Source organism: Sturnira hondurensis, unplaced genomic scaffold (genome assembly GCF_014824575.4).
Source record: "Sturnira hondurensis isolate 20B ecotype Veracruz unplaced genomic scaffold, ASM1482457v3 Scaffold0009719, whole genome shotgun sequence".
Taxonomy (NCBI): domain Eukaryota; kingdom Metazoa; phylum Chordata; class Mammalia; order Chiroptera; family Phyllostomidae; genus Sturnira; species Sturnira hondurensis.
Genome location: NW_028082350.1, coordinates 13,000,547 through 13,018,364, shown reverse-complemented (window position 1 = coordinate 13,018,364; position 17,818 = coordinate 13,000,547). Strand labels below are relative to the sequence as shown.

The 17,818-nt window shown below is 56.7% G+C and overlaps 1 protein-coding gene across 2 annotated transcripts in view; it reads left to right on the top strand.

Moving 5' to 3' along the window:
• Nucleotides 1-12,676, top strand: part of ATP7B (ATPase copper transporting beta) — a 52,366-nt gene extending 39,690 nt beyond the window's left edge. Inside the window, exons 13-21 of one of the 2 annotated variants that reach the window (XM_037057585.1) lie at nt 1,428-1,622; nt 3,252-3,434; nt 3,645-3,810; nt 4,956-5,099; nt 6,250-6,392; nt 7,757-7,960; nt 8,065-8,182; nt 9,239-9,341; nt 10,445-12,676. In XM_037057585.1, coding sequence (XP_036913480.1) covers nt 1,428-1,622; nt 3,252-3,434; nt 3,645-3,810; nt 4,956-5,099; nt 6,250-6,392; nt 7,757-7,960; nt 8,065-8,182; nt 9,239-9,341; nt 10,445-10,718 — 1,530 coding nt within the window. In that variant the 3' untranslated portion in view covers nt 10,719-12,676. The remainder of the gene's footprint in view (nt 1-1,427; nt 1,623-3,251; nt 3,435-3,644; nt 3,811-4,955; nt 5,100-6,249; nt 6,393-7,756; nt 7,961-8,064; nt 8,183-9,238; nt 9,342-10,444) is intronic. The other variant, XM_037057586.1, reaches the window with a different exon arrangement.
• Nucleotides 12,677-17,818: the final 5,142 nt, after the last annotated feature.

The window sequence follows — 17,818 nt, the reverse complement described above, 5'->3', positions numbered from 1 at the left end:
ACTATCTTAAGGAATGTCATTTTATCCAAATTATAAAAAGGTGGAAAATACAAAAAAAAACCCACTTTTCTGCTTCAGAATGTGGAATCACATCCATAAACATCAGTGACCACCACAGGGTGGGTTTGTCGCCCCAGGGGCACTTGGCCACATTTGGAGACACGACCGTTGTTGTGACTGAGGAGGTGGGGGGCCCTGGCACCCAGTGGGTGCAGGGGACGCTGCTCATACCCTGCCGTGCACCATGCAGACCCCACAGCAAAGAACGACCGGCCCCAAGTATCAGTAGTGCCGAGGTGGGAAACCTTGGTACATGGAAAAGCCGATGGCCCACTTAGGGTAGATTTGCCTAGTGAGTAGAACAGTGTTTACCTTATTTTTGAAAATACCTCACATTTAGCTCAGTGTAATGTGTATATTACCCTAGAGCCCTAGAATAAGAAACTGTAACTATAGAATGGATAATGTTTTTAAAAATTATTTTTACCTGTAATTAAAGACATCATATTCTTGGGGTACATGCCATTCACAGAGATGTCATTTTCTCCCTCAAATTTCCTATCTTGAAATGAGAAGTGCCCAAGCTGGACACGTTCTGACATTTGAGGAGAAGTCAGTGCCGTTAGGGGTAACCTCTGACTGTATTCCTAGAATTTGCCCTTGGCTGCCCAAAGCTTCTCTCTTGTGGGAGCGCCGCGCGTCGGCCTGTGGCGGTGGGGAGACCCAGTCCTGACCAGGCTGGGACTTGTGGCTTCCTGCTGTTGCCTGCCTTTCCGTCTTACTCTGGCTTCTTTTGTTTTATCTGCATTGTCAGGGAGGACGCTGGCAAACGAGGTACTGCATGTTCCTGTAAGATAACTGTCATTGCCTTGCTCCCTGAAAGTCCTTGTAGGGACAAGACTCGGGTCACTTCTGGAAGTCCACCCAGGCCCCTCAGAATGACAGCTGTCGTTCTGATAAGAATTACCATTTGAAAACACACACACATCGTTTTTCCCTCTAAGAATTGCATTATGTCTTAAGACAGCTTGTTCATCTACCTCAATCCAACTGTTCCTGTGAAAATTAAATGGCCCTTTAGTAATATGTCTTATTTCAGAATCCTGCCTTTCACAGTCAACGAGCAAAGGGTAGATGGAAGCTAAGGAAGTTGTGTTCTGTGTCCTTCATTTAGAAAACATGCTTTTTATTGTAATTAAGTAAATACAGTGTCTCCTGATTATATTCCAGAGACACTAGCCATTTAAAAAAATACACCAGGATGACTCAAAGTGTCAGAATGCAAATAATAATACTAGTATGTGCCACGGTGCTTGGAAAGGAGATGCTTATTTTGTTTGGGGGGATTTGCAAAGAAAACAGCAACGATTTAGGCCTCTGCATGGTTTTGCATTTTACTCTCCTTTGCCTCTCCCTCCTCTCCGAAGACGCCCAGCAGGCACACCTCCCGGGCCGAGATGGCCATCCGCTTTGCCTTCCAGACGTCCATCACCGTGCTGTGCATCGCCTGCCCCTGCTCTCTGGGCTTGGCCACGCCCACGGCGGTCATGGTGGGCACTGGCGTGGCCGCCCAGAACGGCATCCTCATTAAGGGCGGCCAGCCTCTGGAGACAGCCCACAAGGTGGGTCCCCCGCACCAGGGCTCCTGGCCAGCCTTGGGGGCTGTGGCTGGCTGATCCTGTATCTGTTTCCTACATGATTTAATTTTTTTAATTTAGAGGACTGGTGACAATAGTATCTGTGTGAATTTCACGGGAAGAGAGACACCAGAGAGAGGCCCAGAGGCTAGCACTGTTCGTGGAGTTGAACAGGAAGCCAGGGCTGATGGACTATAGCCCCGCTGCAGCTGCTAACCAGGGCAGAAGTGATACTTTGTAATCGGCAGTTGATTTAATCTGACCGACAGCTCTGAGGGGGTGTGCTCATTGTGCCCATTTTCCAGATGAGGAAAGTGCAGCGGGAGGGCCAGGCACCCTGCCCAGAGGCCCGCACTGTAAGCTGCAGAGCTGGGATCCACACCCGCAGGGCGGTGCTGGCTCGGCATCTCTGTGGTCGGCAAGGGGACCCTGTGACTATGGGGAGTGGAGTGATGGGCAGTGGTCTATAGCAACCTTTGGCCACGGGGACCAGTTCTTAGCCTTCTGTTGATGTGTTCAGTATTAGCTGAGCATTTACTGTGTGCGGGTCATGTGCTTGGCCCCGATCACAGTTTTTAACCATCAGGGGTGCAGAAAACTAGGTGCTCAGTGAGCCGAAGGCAGGGTGCGAGGCTGGCAGGTCACTTGGACAGGGGCTACAGTTATTTGCTGAATAGTAAACAAGGGACCGAGGGAAAATCACTGGGAGACCCTGGTAGGGGATCAGGCTGCCGAGGGGAGAAGGGAGGCAGAGGGGGCCGCGGAGGGCCTGGGGGTTTATTAAAGGACTGGGAACTTAACGGGAAGAACGGCAGGGAGCCGTGGAGGGGTGCGTGTCACGTGGCTGGAGTACCTGGTGGGAAGATCTGGCTGCAGACGAAGTGTGGGCCCTTGGGAGGCGTGACCTGTCGGAGGAAGACCAGGCGGTAGTGTTGCAGGGGCCAGCACTCCACAGCAGAACCAAGTGGGGCCGCTGTTTACTGAATGAGGAGAACCATGCTGGGGGGTCGCAGTCTGAACGCAGCCAGCAGACGGCCTTCCCTGGGGTCACCTGAGTCCAGGGGTCGTTGCCGTTGACCGAGCTGCCGTTGACCGAGTGGGACAGGCCTGAAGACTGGCTCCAGCCTTACTGGTTTCCAAGGCCCGGGGAACGCTCCCCTCCTTGAACTTGGAGTGCAGGAGCTTTATTCTCTGCAGGCTGGTGCACTGACTTGGGCCAGAGAGAGCCCGGCTGTCCCTGCAGAGGAGGCAGGGAGATAGGCCTACACCCAGAGCCCTGGCTCCCGACCTGACCCAAGGACAAAGCGGCCCGTGTTTCCATTTCTGTCCGGGAGACGGTGACATGCTGTCTTCTGTGGGCGCATCCGCGGGCGCTTCTGGCTCAGCGTGGTTATAGTCGAGCCACGATGTGGGCTTTTTGACCAGACAGAGAGGGGGCCTACTTCCGCAGGGGGTGGTCGAACCTTGGGGCCGACCGCAGACTGCCATGTGAGGGAGAAGGAAGGAGTGCTGCCTGTGTACGGGCATTTGAGCGAAGTTGTGTCTCCAGGTCGCACGCACCCCGAGTCCCTTCCACCTGTACTTGTGGCAACCGGCCTGTGCTTGTCCCGGCAGATAAAGATGGTGATGTTCGACAAAACCGGCACCATCACCCACGGGGCCCCCAGGGTCATGCGGGTCCTGCTGCTGGTGGACCCGGCCACACTGCCACTCAGGAAGCTCCTCGCCGTGGTGGGGACCGCAGAGGCCTGCAGCGAGCACCCCTTGGGCGTGGCCGTCACCAAGTACTGCAAAGAGGTGCGTAGACCTGGCGTAGTTCCTCCCGCGCTCCTCCCCCAGCGTCTCTCCCCACAGCTCCTCCCTCCTCACAGGCTTTTGTCCCAGCTGCCTGCGGGGAGGCCTTGGCTCTGGGCTCTGGGACACCTGGTCTTGGGTCCCCGGCCTGTCTCCCTCTCACCTCCCCTCTCCCTGTTTTCTGGCCCCTCGCCCTGCCCCCTCCCTTCACAGGAACTCAAAACAGAGGCCTTGGGATACTGCACAGACTTCCAGGCTGTGCCAGGCTGTGGCATTGGCTGCAAAGTCAGCAATGTGGAAGGCATCCTGGCCCACAGCAAGCACCTGAACGAACGGGCCCCTCACCCGAATGGGGTTGGCGGTGTCCCCATGGAAACAGGTATCCCTGGCTTTTGTCTCTGCCGCCCAGCCTGGCAGCTAGGCGAGGTGGCAGCGTGCCAAACCACAGAGAGCACCATGCCAGGCACGCCACCTGCTTCCCCTCCGCACCTGCGTGCCTCCCTCCCCGGGAAAGCACACAGCTCCTCCTGTGTTCTCTGTCTCGTCTGACTCTGGGGGCCAACACGTGGCAGACGAAGGTAGCCCACTGGGTAAATCTACAGGGTACCGCGCATAACTCGAGTCTCTTCTCCTTCATCCTGAGTCAGCCTTGCTGCTCGAGAGCTACCAAGCAGACGTGGGGATTCTAGTCTGCTCTTCCCAGGCAGGAAACTGGCCCTAGGGTAGAACTCGGGTGGGAGGTTGCATTTCCAGAGCTGCCGAAGTCAGGGGAAGCCAGTGGGAACGGTCTGTCCGTGCGAAGAAGGGGGACTGTTTGGAGTGACGGCTGCTTTTGAATAGTGGCCTGTCCCATTCTAAGGGCAGCTGGGTAGCCCTGGGCATAGGGTGTGGGAACACCCCACCCCCAAACCAAAACCTGTGTCTAGGGTTTTTTCTTAAGGATGTCAGTAGTTGAATCTTGCTATAGACTTCACTGTTGGAAGCCATGTGCAACTTCAATAAAGCCCCAGGTGGACGTTTCTGCTTTGTCTCTAAGGACAGGTCCGCGCAGTGATGCCCAAGTTACTGGTACACGGGAGGTGGCAGGTGGAGGACTCTCCCAACCTGGGAGGAGGCGTAGCTCTGAAAGATCTCGTAGGAGTGGGCAGCCCGGGGGCTGGTTCAGCTGGGTCACCCCTGCCGAGCAGTGAGGGACCCAGGCGGCACTTGTCTTTGGTGCTTGAGAAACAGAAACGGCCTGGAAAGGAAGCAGCAGGTCCCCTAGAGGCAAACGAGGACACCACATGATGTTTGATGTGTTCCTGCCATTTTCACACGTGGGGCGTGTGCCCTTTAATGCCCGTTTTAATCACGCCCACGTGTCCTGTACGCGGTCCCTTCAGGGTGGTGTTGAGCGGTGCTCACTAGGCTCAGGGGTCTCAGAACAGGAAGCGCACTCGCGCTGTGAGCAGCGTTCTGTAGTTTCTGGTGCTCTCTCACAACAGACGTGTGCTCTCTGGGGTGACCACCAGCTCTTTCCACCAGATGCCGCCCCCCAGACCTTCTCCGTACTGATTGGGAACCGAGAATGGATGAGGCGCAACGGCTTAGCCATTTCCCGCGACGTCTGTGACTCGATGACGGACCACGAGAACAAGGGCCACACGGCCATCCTGGTGGCCATCGACGGTATCGCCGCTCCCGCCTTCCTCCTGCGCGGAAATGAAGTGGCCTGAGGATGACAGGCAAAGATGGATTCTGGCCTTTTTAAAAAAAAAAATAGCCCTTCCTCTCTGTCGATTCTAGTCCTGCTTTGGCAAAGGCCTAGAATCCTTTGGAGGGCCTTGCTGCCCTCCTCCCGACACCCTCACCCGAGGCCTTTCCTGTGCCCTTTCCCCGTCCTCACCCCGGAGCCACTCCACCTGGGCAGCGGCTCCTTGCTCCTGGAAGTCGGTGTTCCCCATCAGTGTGGCTCCCGGCCAGGCCGGCCTGGCTGTGGGTGGGCCAGATCGGTCAGGGTGCAGGAGGTCTGCCTGCCTCAAATCACCAGGTCCGGCACCTGGCCCCCGAGCCACTTGAAATCACGTGTAGACTCAGTACCCAGTCGTGTCTTGGGCTGTAGGTCGCAGAGAGATTTTGGCCTGCTTTCCTTGGTGTTAGTTTCTGTTCATGGAAGTAAAACTGTTGCAAATAGGAAATAACTTATGTTGCCATCTTTTGACTGCTCCAGCCAAATTTGTCCTCTTCCCATTCTCCTTTTTTCCCCTCCTCCCACTCCCAGCCCGCCTCCTAGGCCCTCGTGAACCCACAGTGCCCTCGGTTCACCAGAGCAGAGCTGGCCCCGCTCAAGGGGCCAGCCCCCCACAGTATCCCAGTCGCCCTTACTCAGCTCCCACCACACCTGCTCAGCATCTAAAAGATTCACTCAGGAAAAAAAAATTCTATGCAAGTGTTTTTTGTCATAAGAGAAAAAAAGAAAGTATTATTCGTTTTCTCGCTGCTCAGATATTTCATTGCTTTCTAAGTAGCATTTGTTGTATTTTAATAGGTAACGTATATTGAGTTATGAGCCGCATACTCCGCAAAGTAATAGATGTACCTTGCAGAATACCTGGGAAATTCTGAGCGCTATAGAGAAAGAATTGGGGTCACCCGTTACCTTGCCCCTTAGAGAGTCCAGTTGACATTCTCACAGTCTTTCCAGGCTCCTGGATGCATTTGTCAATGTGTGTAGGTTTTACAGAACAGAATCAAACCACACTGCGTTCTGTAATGGCCTGTTTTGGTTTTTGTGTGTGACGTGGTATGCCACAGTGCCCTCACCGCGCTGTCCCCACAGGGCTGCTCTGTGGGATGATCGCCATCGCAGACACCGTCAAGCCAGAGGCCGCCCTGGCTGTGCACACCCTGAAGAGCATGGGTGTGGACGTGGCCCTGATCACGGGGGACAACCGCAAGACTGCCCGGGCCATTGCCGCCCAGGTACGGGCTGGGCCCTCTTCCCTCCCCGTCACTGAAGTGGTTCTAGGCTCATAGAAGCAGTTTGAGAGGAAAAGAAACATTCGTGAGCTGGTGCTCAGCTCTGTGTCTGTGCTCCCCTGGCCGGCTGCATCTCCCCCCAACCCCACCCTGGGGGTCACCGAGCTGCCACAGCCTGGGACTCCCCACTGTGGGCCTGGGAGCTGTCATTCATGAAGGAGCAAGTGCAGCCCTGGAGAAGCAGTTCCATCTTCCATTTCCCAGTCTTCCCCATGAACAAAAAGGAACCATGGCGTCAGGGGTGGCGTGAACAGACAACTCTGGAGTCCTTTTGTTGAAGGCATGTTTTGCCAGTTCCCACTTCCCAGCCGTGGGTGTCAGATACACAGTGGTTCCCCCGCAGCCCTGGGCTCTTGAGTGTGGGCCGTGAGGACAGTGCTGCCGTGTGCTGGCACAGCCTAGCGCATGGGGCTGGGGGGGGACTCCAGTGCAAGTTCCCGAGAAGCATCCACACCCCTCCTCCCAAAGCGTGCGTCGGCTAGTACGGAACAAGTTACTCCTTATGTGGGAGGCAGCAGCGCCCCTCTTCTCAGGGCACTCGTTGCTGACGAAGGATGTGCTGAGTTACTCCCCTTCCCGGTGAAAGCTCATTCACCCACCCAGCAAGCACTTAACTAAGTGCTCCCATGTGACGGCAGACTCCAGAGGGCCAGGAGGAGGGTGCCTGCCCTGAAGGAGCTCCTGTGGGGAGGGTGGTCGGTGACCAACTGCGCACTGAGCGTTTGGTGCTTCTGCAGAAGAGCCCATAGGGCACGTGGGAGCTGCCAGCTCACCGTCAGCATGAGGCCCGGTGGGGGGCCCTTCCCAGGGGAGGGCCTGCTTGATCAGGAGTGGTCTGAGGAGGAGGAAGGGGCAGGCTCGGGGGGAGGAAGCTGACCTTTCCAGGCAGTATGAGTCACGGTGTGTTGGAGAACACAGGGAGCCAAGAGGTGTGGAGCTCAGTGTGTGCCTGCCGGGGCCACGAGGCCGGGCACTGGAGATGGGCAGAGGTCTAAGGGGCCTTGGGAATAGGCCAAGGAGTGGAGATGTACCAAGGACACGGGTCCCCTGGAAGACTCGACGCAGGAGAGTAAATGACCAAAGGGTCATGGTTTGGGAGACGGGAGTTGGGAGGCCAGGGTGAGGGCCCCAAAGCACTGGTCTTGGGATGGGGTCTCGGCTAAACTTGCCACATGGCCTGGACCTTGAGGCTGGGGTTGGGGGCGAGCAGGATGGCTCTTGGGTTTCTCGATTGTCCCCGTCCTCTGCCAACACCAGCTGTGTTGTCACATACTGATTTTTGGACTGCTGATCTCCTTTCCTTTAAGGTCGGCATCAACAAAGTCTTTGCGGAGGTGCTCCCTTCTCACAAGGTGGCCAAGGTCCAGGAGCTCCAGAAGGAAGGGAAGAAAGTAGCCATGGTGGGGGACGGGATCAACGACTCCCCGGCCTTGGCCCAGGCGGACGTCGGCATCGCCATCGGGACAGGCACGGACGTCGCCATCGAGGCGGCCGACATCGTTCTCATCCGAGTGAGCTTACTCGCTGACCCCCCTCCTCCCCCGTGCGCAGGCCGAGGGTACACTCAGGGCCGTGGGGCACAGCCCGGGACTCAGCAGCAGTTTCCCTCCTGCAGAGCGACCTGCTGGACGTGGTGGCTGGCATTCGCCTGTCCAAGAGGACGGTCTGGAGGATACGGCTCAACCTGGTGCTGGCGCTGATCTACAACCTGGTGGGGGTCCCCATCGCGGCAGGTAAGGGGTCTCTGCCAGCCCGAGGCCTGCCACACTTGGTGGGCAGCTCACCTCACTGGCTGGCCGGCCAGCCAGAGGTTGCTGAGTCTCTGAAGGTCAATGAGGAGCTGCAGAGGCCGCCCAGACCTGCATTCACTCTGGTCCCCTCTGCAGAGCCGCCCAGGGGGCTGACTCTGTGCTCACTGTGGGCCTATTTTCCGAGCCATGGGTTACACAAACGGTCTGGAAAACAATCATCACTAACAGTGTGGGCACCCTGCTACACACTGGGCTCCCTGACTGGTGTTTTAGAGCCTTGCCCTGAAAATTCATCCCACCTTAGACTGAAACCTCTCTGAGACCTCTCTCAGAAACGATCATGGGAAAACCTGGGCTGCTTCTGCCTTACAGCTCCTCCCTTCCCCGTGGAATACCGAGTTACCAGATAGGAAGGAGTTCCAGACACTTCCGCAAGGAAAGGCGCCCGCCTGGGCTGAGCCTGAAGTGTTTAAACAGGACGCTGCCACCTCAGGTGCCCTGGTGCACCAGAGTGGTGGAAGCAGCCTCACCTGACCGGGCAGCATGTCCACCTGAGCCCCCTGCCCGGGGCTCAAGGCCCGGCCAATGTTGCTGCTGCCCCCAGGGCGGGCCCAGGCACCAGTTCCCACCCAAAAGGCTTTAGCCCTGTCCTGGGGCTTTTTGCTCCATGGAGCGGAGACCAGCTGTGCAGACCCATGTACAGCTCCGGAAGTGCAGGCTGAGTGCTCCCACAGTCCCTGCATGTCCCAGGGCAGCTGGGGGTTACCCCTGTGGTCCCCAAGAGCCCCTGCCCCCTGGAGCTTCCCTTGGAACTGGGGATGGCTCCCGCGGACGGGCCCAGGAAGTCTGGGCGGGTAGGAGACCCAAGGCCCCTCAACCGCGCCCCCCACTGCCCAGCTCTGAGACAGCCTGCCCCGTGGACATGTGGGTGCAGGGCATGGCAGCAGGGCCCCGGAGCCTTGCTGAGACCTTCCTGGTGGGCCCTCTTCCTGCGCTCCCCTGGGGGCCACAGAGTGAGGGTCTCGTCCCCCTCTGCAGGTGTCTTCATGCCCCTCGGCATCGTGCTGCAGCCGTGGATGGGCTCAGCGGCCATGGCGGCGTCCTCTGTGTCCGTGCTTCTGTCTTCACTGCAGCTGAAGTGGTGAGTCCTCACCGGCCAGCACCCCCGGCACAGGCGAGGCAGGGCCCTTCCGCCCCTGGCACAAAGCAGGCTTGGGCTGGCGTAGGTGTGTCAGACTCCTGCTTCGTGTACCTAAGACAGGGACTGGAGGGACCTAGTGGAGCCCAGTACTGTTGGTACAATGATTTATTCGCACCGAGAGCAAATAATCTGTCACTTAACAGCCATCACGTGCTGGGCTGGTGCAGTTGCCGCTGGAGGGTTGCTTATGTAAGGTCAGTGCCGATGGCTGCAGGGCTGCGCACTGAGAAACGTCCATGGGCGACCTCGTCCTTTGCGAGCACCACAGAGGCACTTCCACCAAGTGGGGGGTCAGCCCTGTGGTGTCACCTACCGCTCCCAGGTCACACGCCGGTGCAGCACGTCACTGCACAGCACAACACGGGACTGATCCGGGCACAAGGAGGGTGATGCGGCCAGAAGACGCAGTCACCGTGAGGTTACTCCTGCCGGCGTGACGCCACGTGGCGCTTCACGCAGGCTTGTCTCACAGACAGAAAGAATACGCTCCGAAAGAGCAACGGAAAGTGTAGTGACTCCGTAAACCCCCCACGTGACCGGTCATCATTGTCACCCAGGGTCAGGCTGCGTTTGTGTCCACCAGGCAGTGCAGGAGGCGGGTCCACACCAGCCTGGCCACACACCTGGGAGTCCCGGGTTGTGTTGTGTTGTCACAATGGCCATGACGTCACAATGGCCGTGACGTCTCAAGGTGACAGGAATCTTTCAGCTCCATTATACTCTTGTGAGACCTCCGTCATGTACGTGGGTCTGTTGTGGCTGTGATGGAATGTGTGTACACATGGGACCGCTGTGTATTAACAGGCTCCCTGTTTTGAAGTGGGTGTTTACTTTTCCTTAGAAAGGCTTTCATTTGACAAAAGGCAGCAACAGCCTGCTGGGCACCAGGCATTTGGATAGGTGGTGCTTGAGCAGGTGACGTCCACCTGGCCCCTGGGGCTTGACATTGTATGTCATTGGACAACCCGGGTGAGAGGCCTTTATTGGGCTTCGGGTGCCTGTGTCCAGAATGGTTCAGACACTCTTGGGTTCTCACTCTGCAGGTATAAGAAGCCAGAGCTGGAGAGGTACGAGGCCCAGGCCCAGGGCCGCCTGAAGCCCCTGACTGCGTCCCAGGTCAGCGTGCACATCGGCATGGACGACCGGTGGCGGGACTCCCCCAGGGCCACGCCCTGGGACCAGGTCAGCTACATCAGCCAGGTGTCTCTGTCCTCCCTGAAGTCCGACAAGCCGACTCAGCATAGTGCCACGGCCAAGGACAGTGGGGACAAGTGGTCTCTGCTCCTGAATGACCAGGACGAGGAGCAGTGCATCTGAATGTGCCCATGTGGCACACACCCAGGGGCTGCTGTCCTCGCTACCAGCAGCTCTAGCCCCGCAGGGCAGCTCTGCGGCCAGCTGCAGGGCGAGCGAAGCCTCGGGCACCTCGCCCCCGGGTCACGCCGGATCTTTCCTCCCTGTGGCAGGCGGCACTGCCCAGATGGGGCTCCTGGGTAGGACCCCCTGCCTGGATCCCGCAGGCCCCAGGTGAGGCTTCGCCCGTGCCATGGGGTGGGTCTGTTGAGGACCTGGCTGGGTTGCAGTCGGGGGACAGGGGGGCGATGCAGCCAGCCCTCCCCACAGGCCTCTGCTTCAGCCTCGGGGATGATTACCTGGGAAATGAGGGAACCCTCACCTTGACCAGACTCGGCTGAGCCGGGCTGCAGAGCTCATGGAAGACCTCGGTGCCGTGCTCTTTGTCCCGACACCCATGAACATCACTGCTCTAAGACCAGTTTACCTCACATGCGTCCTTTAGTTTCTGCTGCTTCCGTCTCTCTTTTCGGGCCTTGACGCTGGGTGGAGGGCACCCTCACCGGTTTCCAGGGCAGGGCTGACATCCTCCCATCCCAGCTGCTGTGCTCAGCACGTTGGCAGCGCAGGCATTGTTGTGCCCGCTAGAGGGCCGGTCAGCCTCTCTCTGGGCCTGGAACAGGTCATTCTTGCCTGGGGGCCACTTCTCCATAGGGGCTGGTCTTCCTGCCCCTCAGACAGGTGCTGCCCAACGGGAGGGAGGGGCTTAAAGCCTGAGACTGGAAACCCCGCCTCCTGCGGTGTCCCTGCTTGGGCCCCGGGAGCCTGTCTGGGAGGCTTGTGCAGGCAGGAACCTCCTTCATGACACCAGCAGCCTCCGTGCCATGGTCTGCCGTGTGACTGTCATTCAGTCCAAAAGAGAAGTGACATCCGGGGTGCGCCGGGGGTGTGGGGCTCCGAGGAACGACGCCACATCAGAGGGGGTCAGGTCCCCTCATGCTCCTGCTGCTTCTGCTCGTCCAGACGGTGGTGCCTTAGAACAGGGGTGGCCCAGGCCTCCCAAAGGCAGAGTCCTTTTGTCGTTTTAGTTTGTGACTACATGACATTGGAAGGACAGGAATGTGGCTGGTTTCAGACTTTGCAGTTGCTGGCATTGCAATAGACTAGTGGAATCAGAATCTTAGAATTCCGTCTGCTCTGCCTAGTCTGAGTTAAAGGTGAATCCCTTGTTGCACGCACAAAATCATTTCATTTATTGTCAGTTATTTTCCAAGGCCATGTTGAGTCCTCTTTATACGTTCCCTCTGATCCTGCCAAACAAACTAGCAAAGCGGATACTGCAGTCCACCCTCCACAGGCAGGGAAGCGGGCTCCGAGGTGAGCGTCCTGCCCAGGACACATGCCGGAGCAGGGCCCGAATGCAGGTCTGCGGGCTCTGACGTCTTTCTCTACCGCTGCCGCACCTGGAATATTTTCCTTGATAAGAATAAACCAGGAAGGGCCCTTCCTCCTGGAGGGACAGCCCTGCCAGGCAGTGTGTTCACTGGGTGGACGTGGAGTGAAATTTGATCACTAGGCCATGTCCCCTTCCCTTGGACGAGCTGTTTCTGTTTTTGCATCTTATTTCGTTTCTGCCGGGTCCTACCCTCTGAAGTCCAAGTGCAGGGGTGCACTGTGTTTTTATTCTTTCAGTCTTTTCTTCCCCAGGCCCTTCCTGTCGCAGGTCCCCAGTCGTCGTCGTCCTTGGCTGTACTGGGGGAGCGTTTCTTGTCACCTGACTAGGCTAATCATTTTCTGAAGACTAATTGCAATGATTTTTTTAAAAAGCCTTTAGGACCATAAACATGTTTATATAGACATGAAGATATTTATGTATTGTATAGAAAATAAATGTTTAGATGTTCAAATCGGGTGGGAGTTGGAACAATTCCTGCTTTAGAAACTTTTCATGCTGTATTAGAATAAAGCTTCTTTTTACTCATGTAACCTCCCTGCTTTTGACTGGCCCTGAGTGAGCAGGGCCACTTTAGGGGAGAACCTTGAGGGGCTGGCTGTGCTCTAGTGCCCTTGTTGGGGGGGTCTTGGCCATGGCCAACTGGGTGAGCCCCTCTCCCCAATGCCTGCCCCACTGGTGTGTGGGGAGCCCTCTGAAGGGTCGCCCTTGTTGGGGCATATGTCCCCCTGGGCACACGGCCCCAGTTACCCTGGCGATGCACCCTCTGGTCGAGGGGGTTGTTCACAAAAGGCCATTCTCAGATGCATGCGTGTTAATCCAGGTGGTTGTGTGCTGGCCTCCTTGGCCCTGAAGGATAGGGTGGGGAAACAGTAGAAAAGTCTGGACCCACGGGCTCCTCTGGGAAGGAAGGCTCTGGGCATCTTGGGGGGCCAGGGAGGGGTGGGGGCAGGGTCTTTATTATCCAAACCAGGGGGCTTGAGAACAGAAGGAGGTGCCATCGATAATGGGCCTACATGGGGACCATTACCGCCAACTGGGACCTGGGGCCTGGTCCCGGAAGGACGGATGGACATGATGAGGGCTTCCCTGGCACAGACTGTGTCACTTTAGAACCTGGTCTAATGGCAAGTTCCACGGGCACATTGGTGACATCGTCCTTTACCAGAGTGCGAGGTGGGCCCCTCTCTCGCATGCTGACACCGGCGCTGCCTGGTAGAATCCCTGAGGCGGCTGACCATCTGGGGATGAGGCGGCTGACCGTCTGGGGGCTCCAGTGCACCGCGTGCTGGAGTCGATCACCGGTTTGCACCACGCGCCGCACGCACACCATGGGGCCCTCAGCACGCCCCGTCCGTCCTCACGGATGCCTGCACACACACCAGGCACCCACCATGCCTTGCTGCTGGGTGCCAGGTGTGGGGATTTCAGGCTGTAGGCGTGTCTTGTGGTGGAAAGGAGGGGTTGATACCACCCTAGAAGGGTACTGGATTACCTTGGAAGATAAATACTTGCTAAAACTTGAGCACATTTCTTTGATTCTTCATGCAGCAGAATAAATCATAACATCTGTCTATTCCCGACAAGTTTCCAGACTTTAAGACCTTCATACAGAAATAAGGGGATGTAATAATTCTAGTATTTTTCAAGTGACCATTGGAAATTGACATGTCAGAAAAAATGTTAAATCCCTAAATTTTTCTGCTGGTTTACTAAGCCAAGATCAATAAAAGTGACCTTTATTTTAATAAACTACAGCATCGCAAAATCAGAGGTTAATTAGAGAAAGCTTATTTGAATTGCAGAAGGCTGGTTTTTGCTTGGAAAAATTCATGTCAGTATTTCAATAAATTCCCTAATGCATATAAAACTTTCCTTATTGTTTGCGTACAACTTTTTCTTAACCGTTTGCTGAAAACAGAGTAAGGAGTGGTTGTGCAAAGACACGCCCAGAGCAACCATCCGTGCAGACTCGGGCTTTCAGGTTGCTCCCTGACGGAGCCCTGTGGAAGACGGCGGAGCTGTGGAAGCTAAGTCACGACTTTCTGCAATTTGCAGACTGTGGGGGCGCCGTTGTTTGGGTTTGTCCCAGAGGCGGACGTCTACTTGTCTGCTCCTGCGCCTCGTGTGAAGGGGACGGCGGCTGCAGCGGGAGGCAAGGCTGTGAGCACGTGAAATAACGCCACCCAGCCCCAGAGTCTCCTTTATTCTGCTCCACAGGGTGAACACAGATGCAAAACCATCCCGGGGCTAAGAGGGAAACTAGAATTGAAGGAAGTGTAACCTTTTTTCCTCAGAAAAGGAAATAGTTATTTTTTTTCTTAATAGAAAAAATTGCTTATAGCAAACACTAAGCATGCAGAAATAGAGAAAGGGGACCTAAGGCCTGGCCCCCAAGAGGAAACGGCATGAACATGATTTGGAGGGTGGGGGTGGGGGTGTCCTTTGCAGGTGGATCCTATCAGGACGCAGGGAGCAAAGCCAGCCCACCCACAGGGACCCAGCTCCCCAACCAAATTGCAGCCGCTTGTGAGGGTCTGCAGTGGGTGCCGGGTGGGCATGGTGGGCACCCAGTTCTGAGTCGGGCAGGCAGCAGCCAAAGTTCAAGCACCGCGGGCCGGTCCTCAGTGGCGCTAAGAGTTACATACATCACTGTCCCCTCCCCACAGAGGGGAGAACCAACCTGAGGGGAGCAAAGGGACCTGCCCAGGACCAGAGCCGGACCAGTGTTAAAGCCCGCCGGATTCTGGCCACAAAGCCCACTCCATAGTGCCCCCACCAGGGCCACCCTCCTCTCTACAAAGGAGACACTGGGTGCTTGCATGAGCCGAAGCAGCTGGGCTCCCTGGGCACCCTTGGTGCTGAGCCCGGGGCTCGTCTGGTGTCCTGTGGCAGGACAGTGTGGTTTGTCTCCAGGGCCACCAGGGGTCTCTCTGAACAAACAACCTCCTAGTCTGCAGCCAGAGCCCAAATTCTCTTGATGGTTTTGACGCATCTGGAAACCCACATAGACGTCATCGAGGTGGAAACGTGGATGGACCGGTCAGAACAGAACCCAGGGCGGGCGTGGCCTGGGTGCCTCGTGCTGCCACACGTCTACGCGGGTGCTGGCGGCCCAGGGCTCGGAACTGCCAGTTCCCGTTCAGCTGAGCAGACACACCGTTGGGACGGCTCCACTGTGAGTTTCCTTTATTATCACCTGTGCCTGAGCTTCACCGTGCCTTCTGGCAGGTTTAGATTTTTTTTTAAAGCTTAAACATTAAACAAAAAAGATGTTTAAGGGCTCCCAGTGCTAAGTTTGTAGTTCTAAGACTCTTGTGTTTGCTTGGGCTCAAGGCCCCCAGCCCACTCCCTGGGCAGACCGCTGTCCCCCAGTGTCCAGCACAGTGCTGGCCCCTGGCCAGTGTTCACCAGCTCTGACCGCTCATTGTCTCATCCATTTGCTGAGGAGTGTTGCCCTCTGTACTGTCCTGAGATCCGAGGAAGGAGGGGGCAGTCCGCAGGAAACCCCCACACAAGGTCAAGGTGGCCGATGGTTTCAGGCCACCCCTAAGGGGCATGAACANCCCAGGGCGGGCGTGGCCTGGGTGCCTCGTGCTGCCACACGTCTACGCGGGTGCTGGCGGCCCAGGGCTCGGAACTGCCAGTTCCCGTTCAGCTGAGCAGACACACCGTTGGGACGGCTCCACTGTGAGTTTCCTTTATTATCACCTGTGCCTGAGCTTCACCGTGCCTTCTGGCAGGTTTAGATTTTTTTTTAAAGCTTAAACATTAAACAAAAAAGATGTTTAAGGGCTCCCAGTGCTAAGTTTGTAGTTCTAAGACTCCTGTGTTTGCTTGGGCTCAAGGCCCCCAGCCCACTCCCTGGGCAGACCGCTGTCCCCCAGTGTCCAGCACAGTGCTGGCCCCTGGCCAGTGTTCACCAGCTCCGACCGCTCATTGTCTCATCCATTTGCTGAGGAGTGTTGCCCTCTGTACTGTCCTGAGATCCGAGGAAGGAGGAGGCAGTCCACAGGAAACCCCCACACAAGGTCAAGGTGGCCGATGGTTTCAGGCCACCCCGAAGGGGCATGAACATGCTGTTCCATCTCCTTTAGGTCTGGTCACAATGTCAAAAAAATAGCAAAGCGTGATCCCAGGCCTCAGCTTTGCTATGTGGACGAGATGGGGATGATCACAGTTTCCACGTCGCAGGGTGGTGGTGAGAATAGAAAAGGTCCCCGGGGAAGCACATCCTGAGCATTCAGCGGGTGTTAGCTGCTGCTGCTGGCAGCTGCATTCTAGGCAGGTGGCCGGGGGGCAAACAAACCCACGGCCTTTCTGTCCCGACGGGTAAAAACCGTCTTTGTCCATCCCTTGGCTGGGCTGCAGGAAGCACCTACTCTATGGGTCGGCTTCTAAGACCTAATGGACTGCGTGTATTGCTTTCCAAGGAGCAGTGTTTGTCCGGTTGCTGTGCACCGGGCTGGACTCCGGTTCTGGACTTTCCCCATTGTCCTAGAGCCTGATGCCCCGCCGCAGCCCACCCCGAGTTCCCGGGAGGCCGCCCCAGCCAAGCCCGCACGGTGGTGGAGAGGCTAACCGCGGCCAGCCCCAGAGATGGGCAGGCCTCCTTCAGAGCCAGGCTGTACCCCCGGAGGAGTGGCACACTGCCTCCCTGGGCTTCCAAGTCAGTGCAGGAGGCAGGAGCTCCCCCTCCACTGGCCACGAGGAGCTATGGGCATGCATGCCTAGCACGGTGCCCGGTGCACGCTGGCCACTTCCAGAAGCAAGTTATCGTTAATGACCCCGACGTGATGTTCCTCCCGTGGGGAGCATGTACTGAAGACTCCCGGGCAGTTCCGGGATTGTCAGGCAATGGAGTGCTTTCAACTAGAAAATACTGTTTGAAAGACGCTGGGGAACAGTGGGAGTTGAACAAGCGTAAAGAGTGCTGGAAACCAGAGCCCACCTGGTGATAACACACTGTTGTGATTTTACTTGTTGTCTTTGTTTACTTTTTAAGATCTTATTTATTTTTAGAGAGAAAGGAACGGAGGGAGAAAAAGAGGGAAAGAAACATCCATGTGTGGTTGCCTCTTGAGCACCCCCTACTGGGGACTTGGCCAGCAACCCAGGCAGGTGCCCTGACTGGGAATTGAACCTGCGACTCTTCGGTTCTCAGGCCAGCACTCCATCCACTGAGTCTCCCCAGCCAGGGCTGCTTGTTGTCTTGAGCACATGCCGCACTATTCTTTCCCCGAGACTTCAGATGTTTGTCCCATGCATTTTCCAGGAGAAAATGCCAGCCGCTGGGGCCAGGCTGTGTTTCCTGGATGTCCAGGGCCCTGCACGGAATGGCTGCAGACACGGGGTGGGCCTGCCTCGCATCTGCCACCAGGACTGTAGGCTTCCATGCCTGGGCACAGCCTGGCCTGGGTCTGGGTTATTTTCAGCTGCCCTGCAATGTAGCTGTAAACCCAGGGAGAGAGGGAGATGCAGGCCCTGCCCACCACAGAACAGCTCCCTAAGCACACACCATCGCTGGCAAGGAGAGCGGGCAGACGATATCATTATAATTGTTCTAGGAGATCCATTCTGTTGAATTGCCCCTTTAGGAGGCCCCCCTTCCAATTCTTGGCTATCGTGAACAACACCCGTGAGCACAGGATTGCAGTGTATCTTGGGTGCC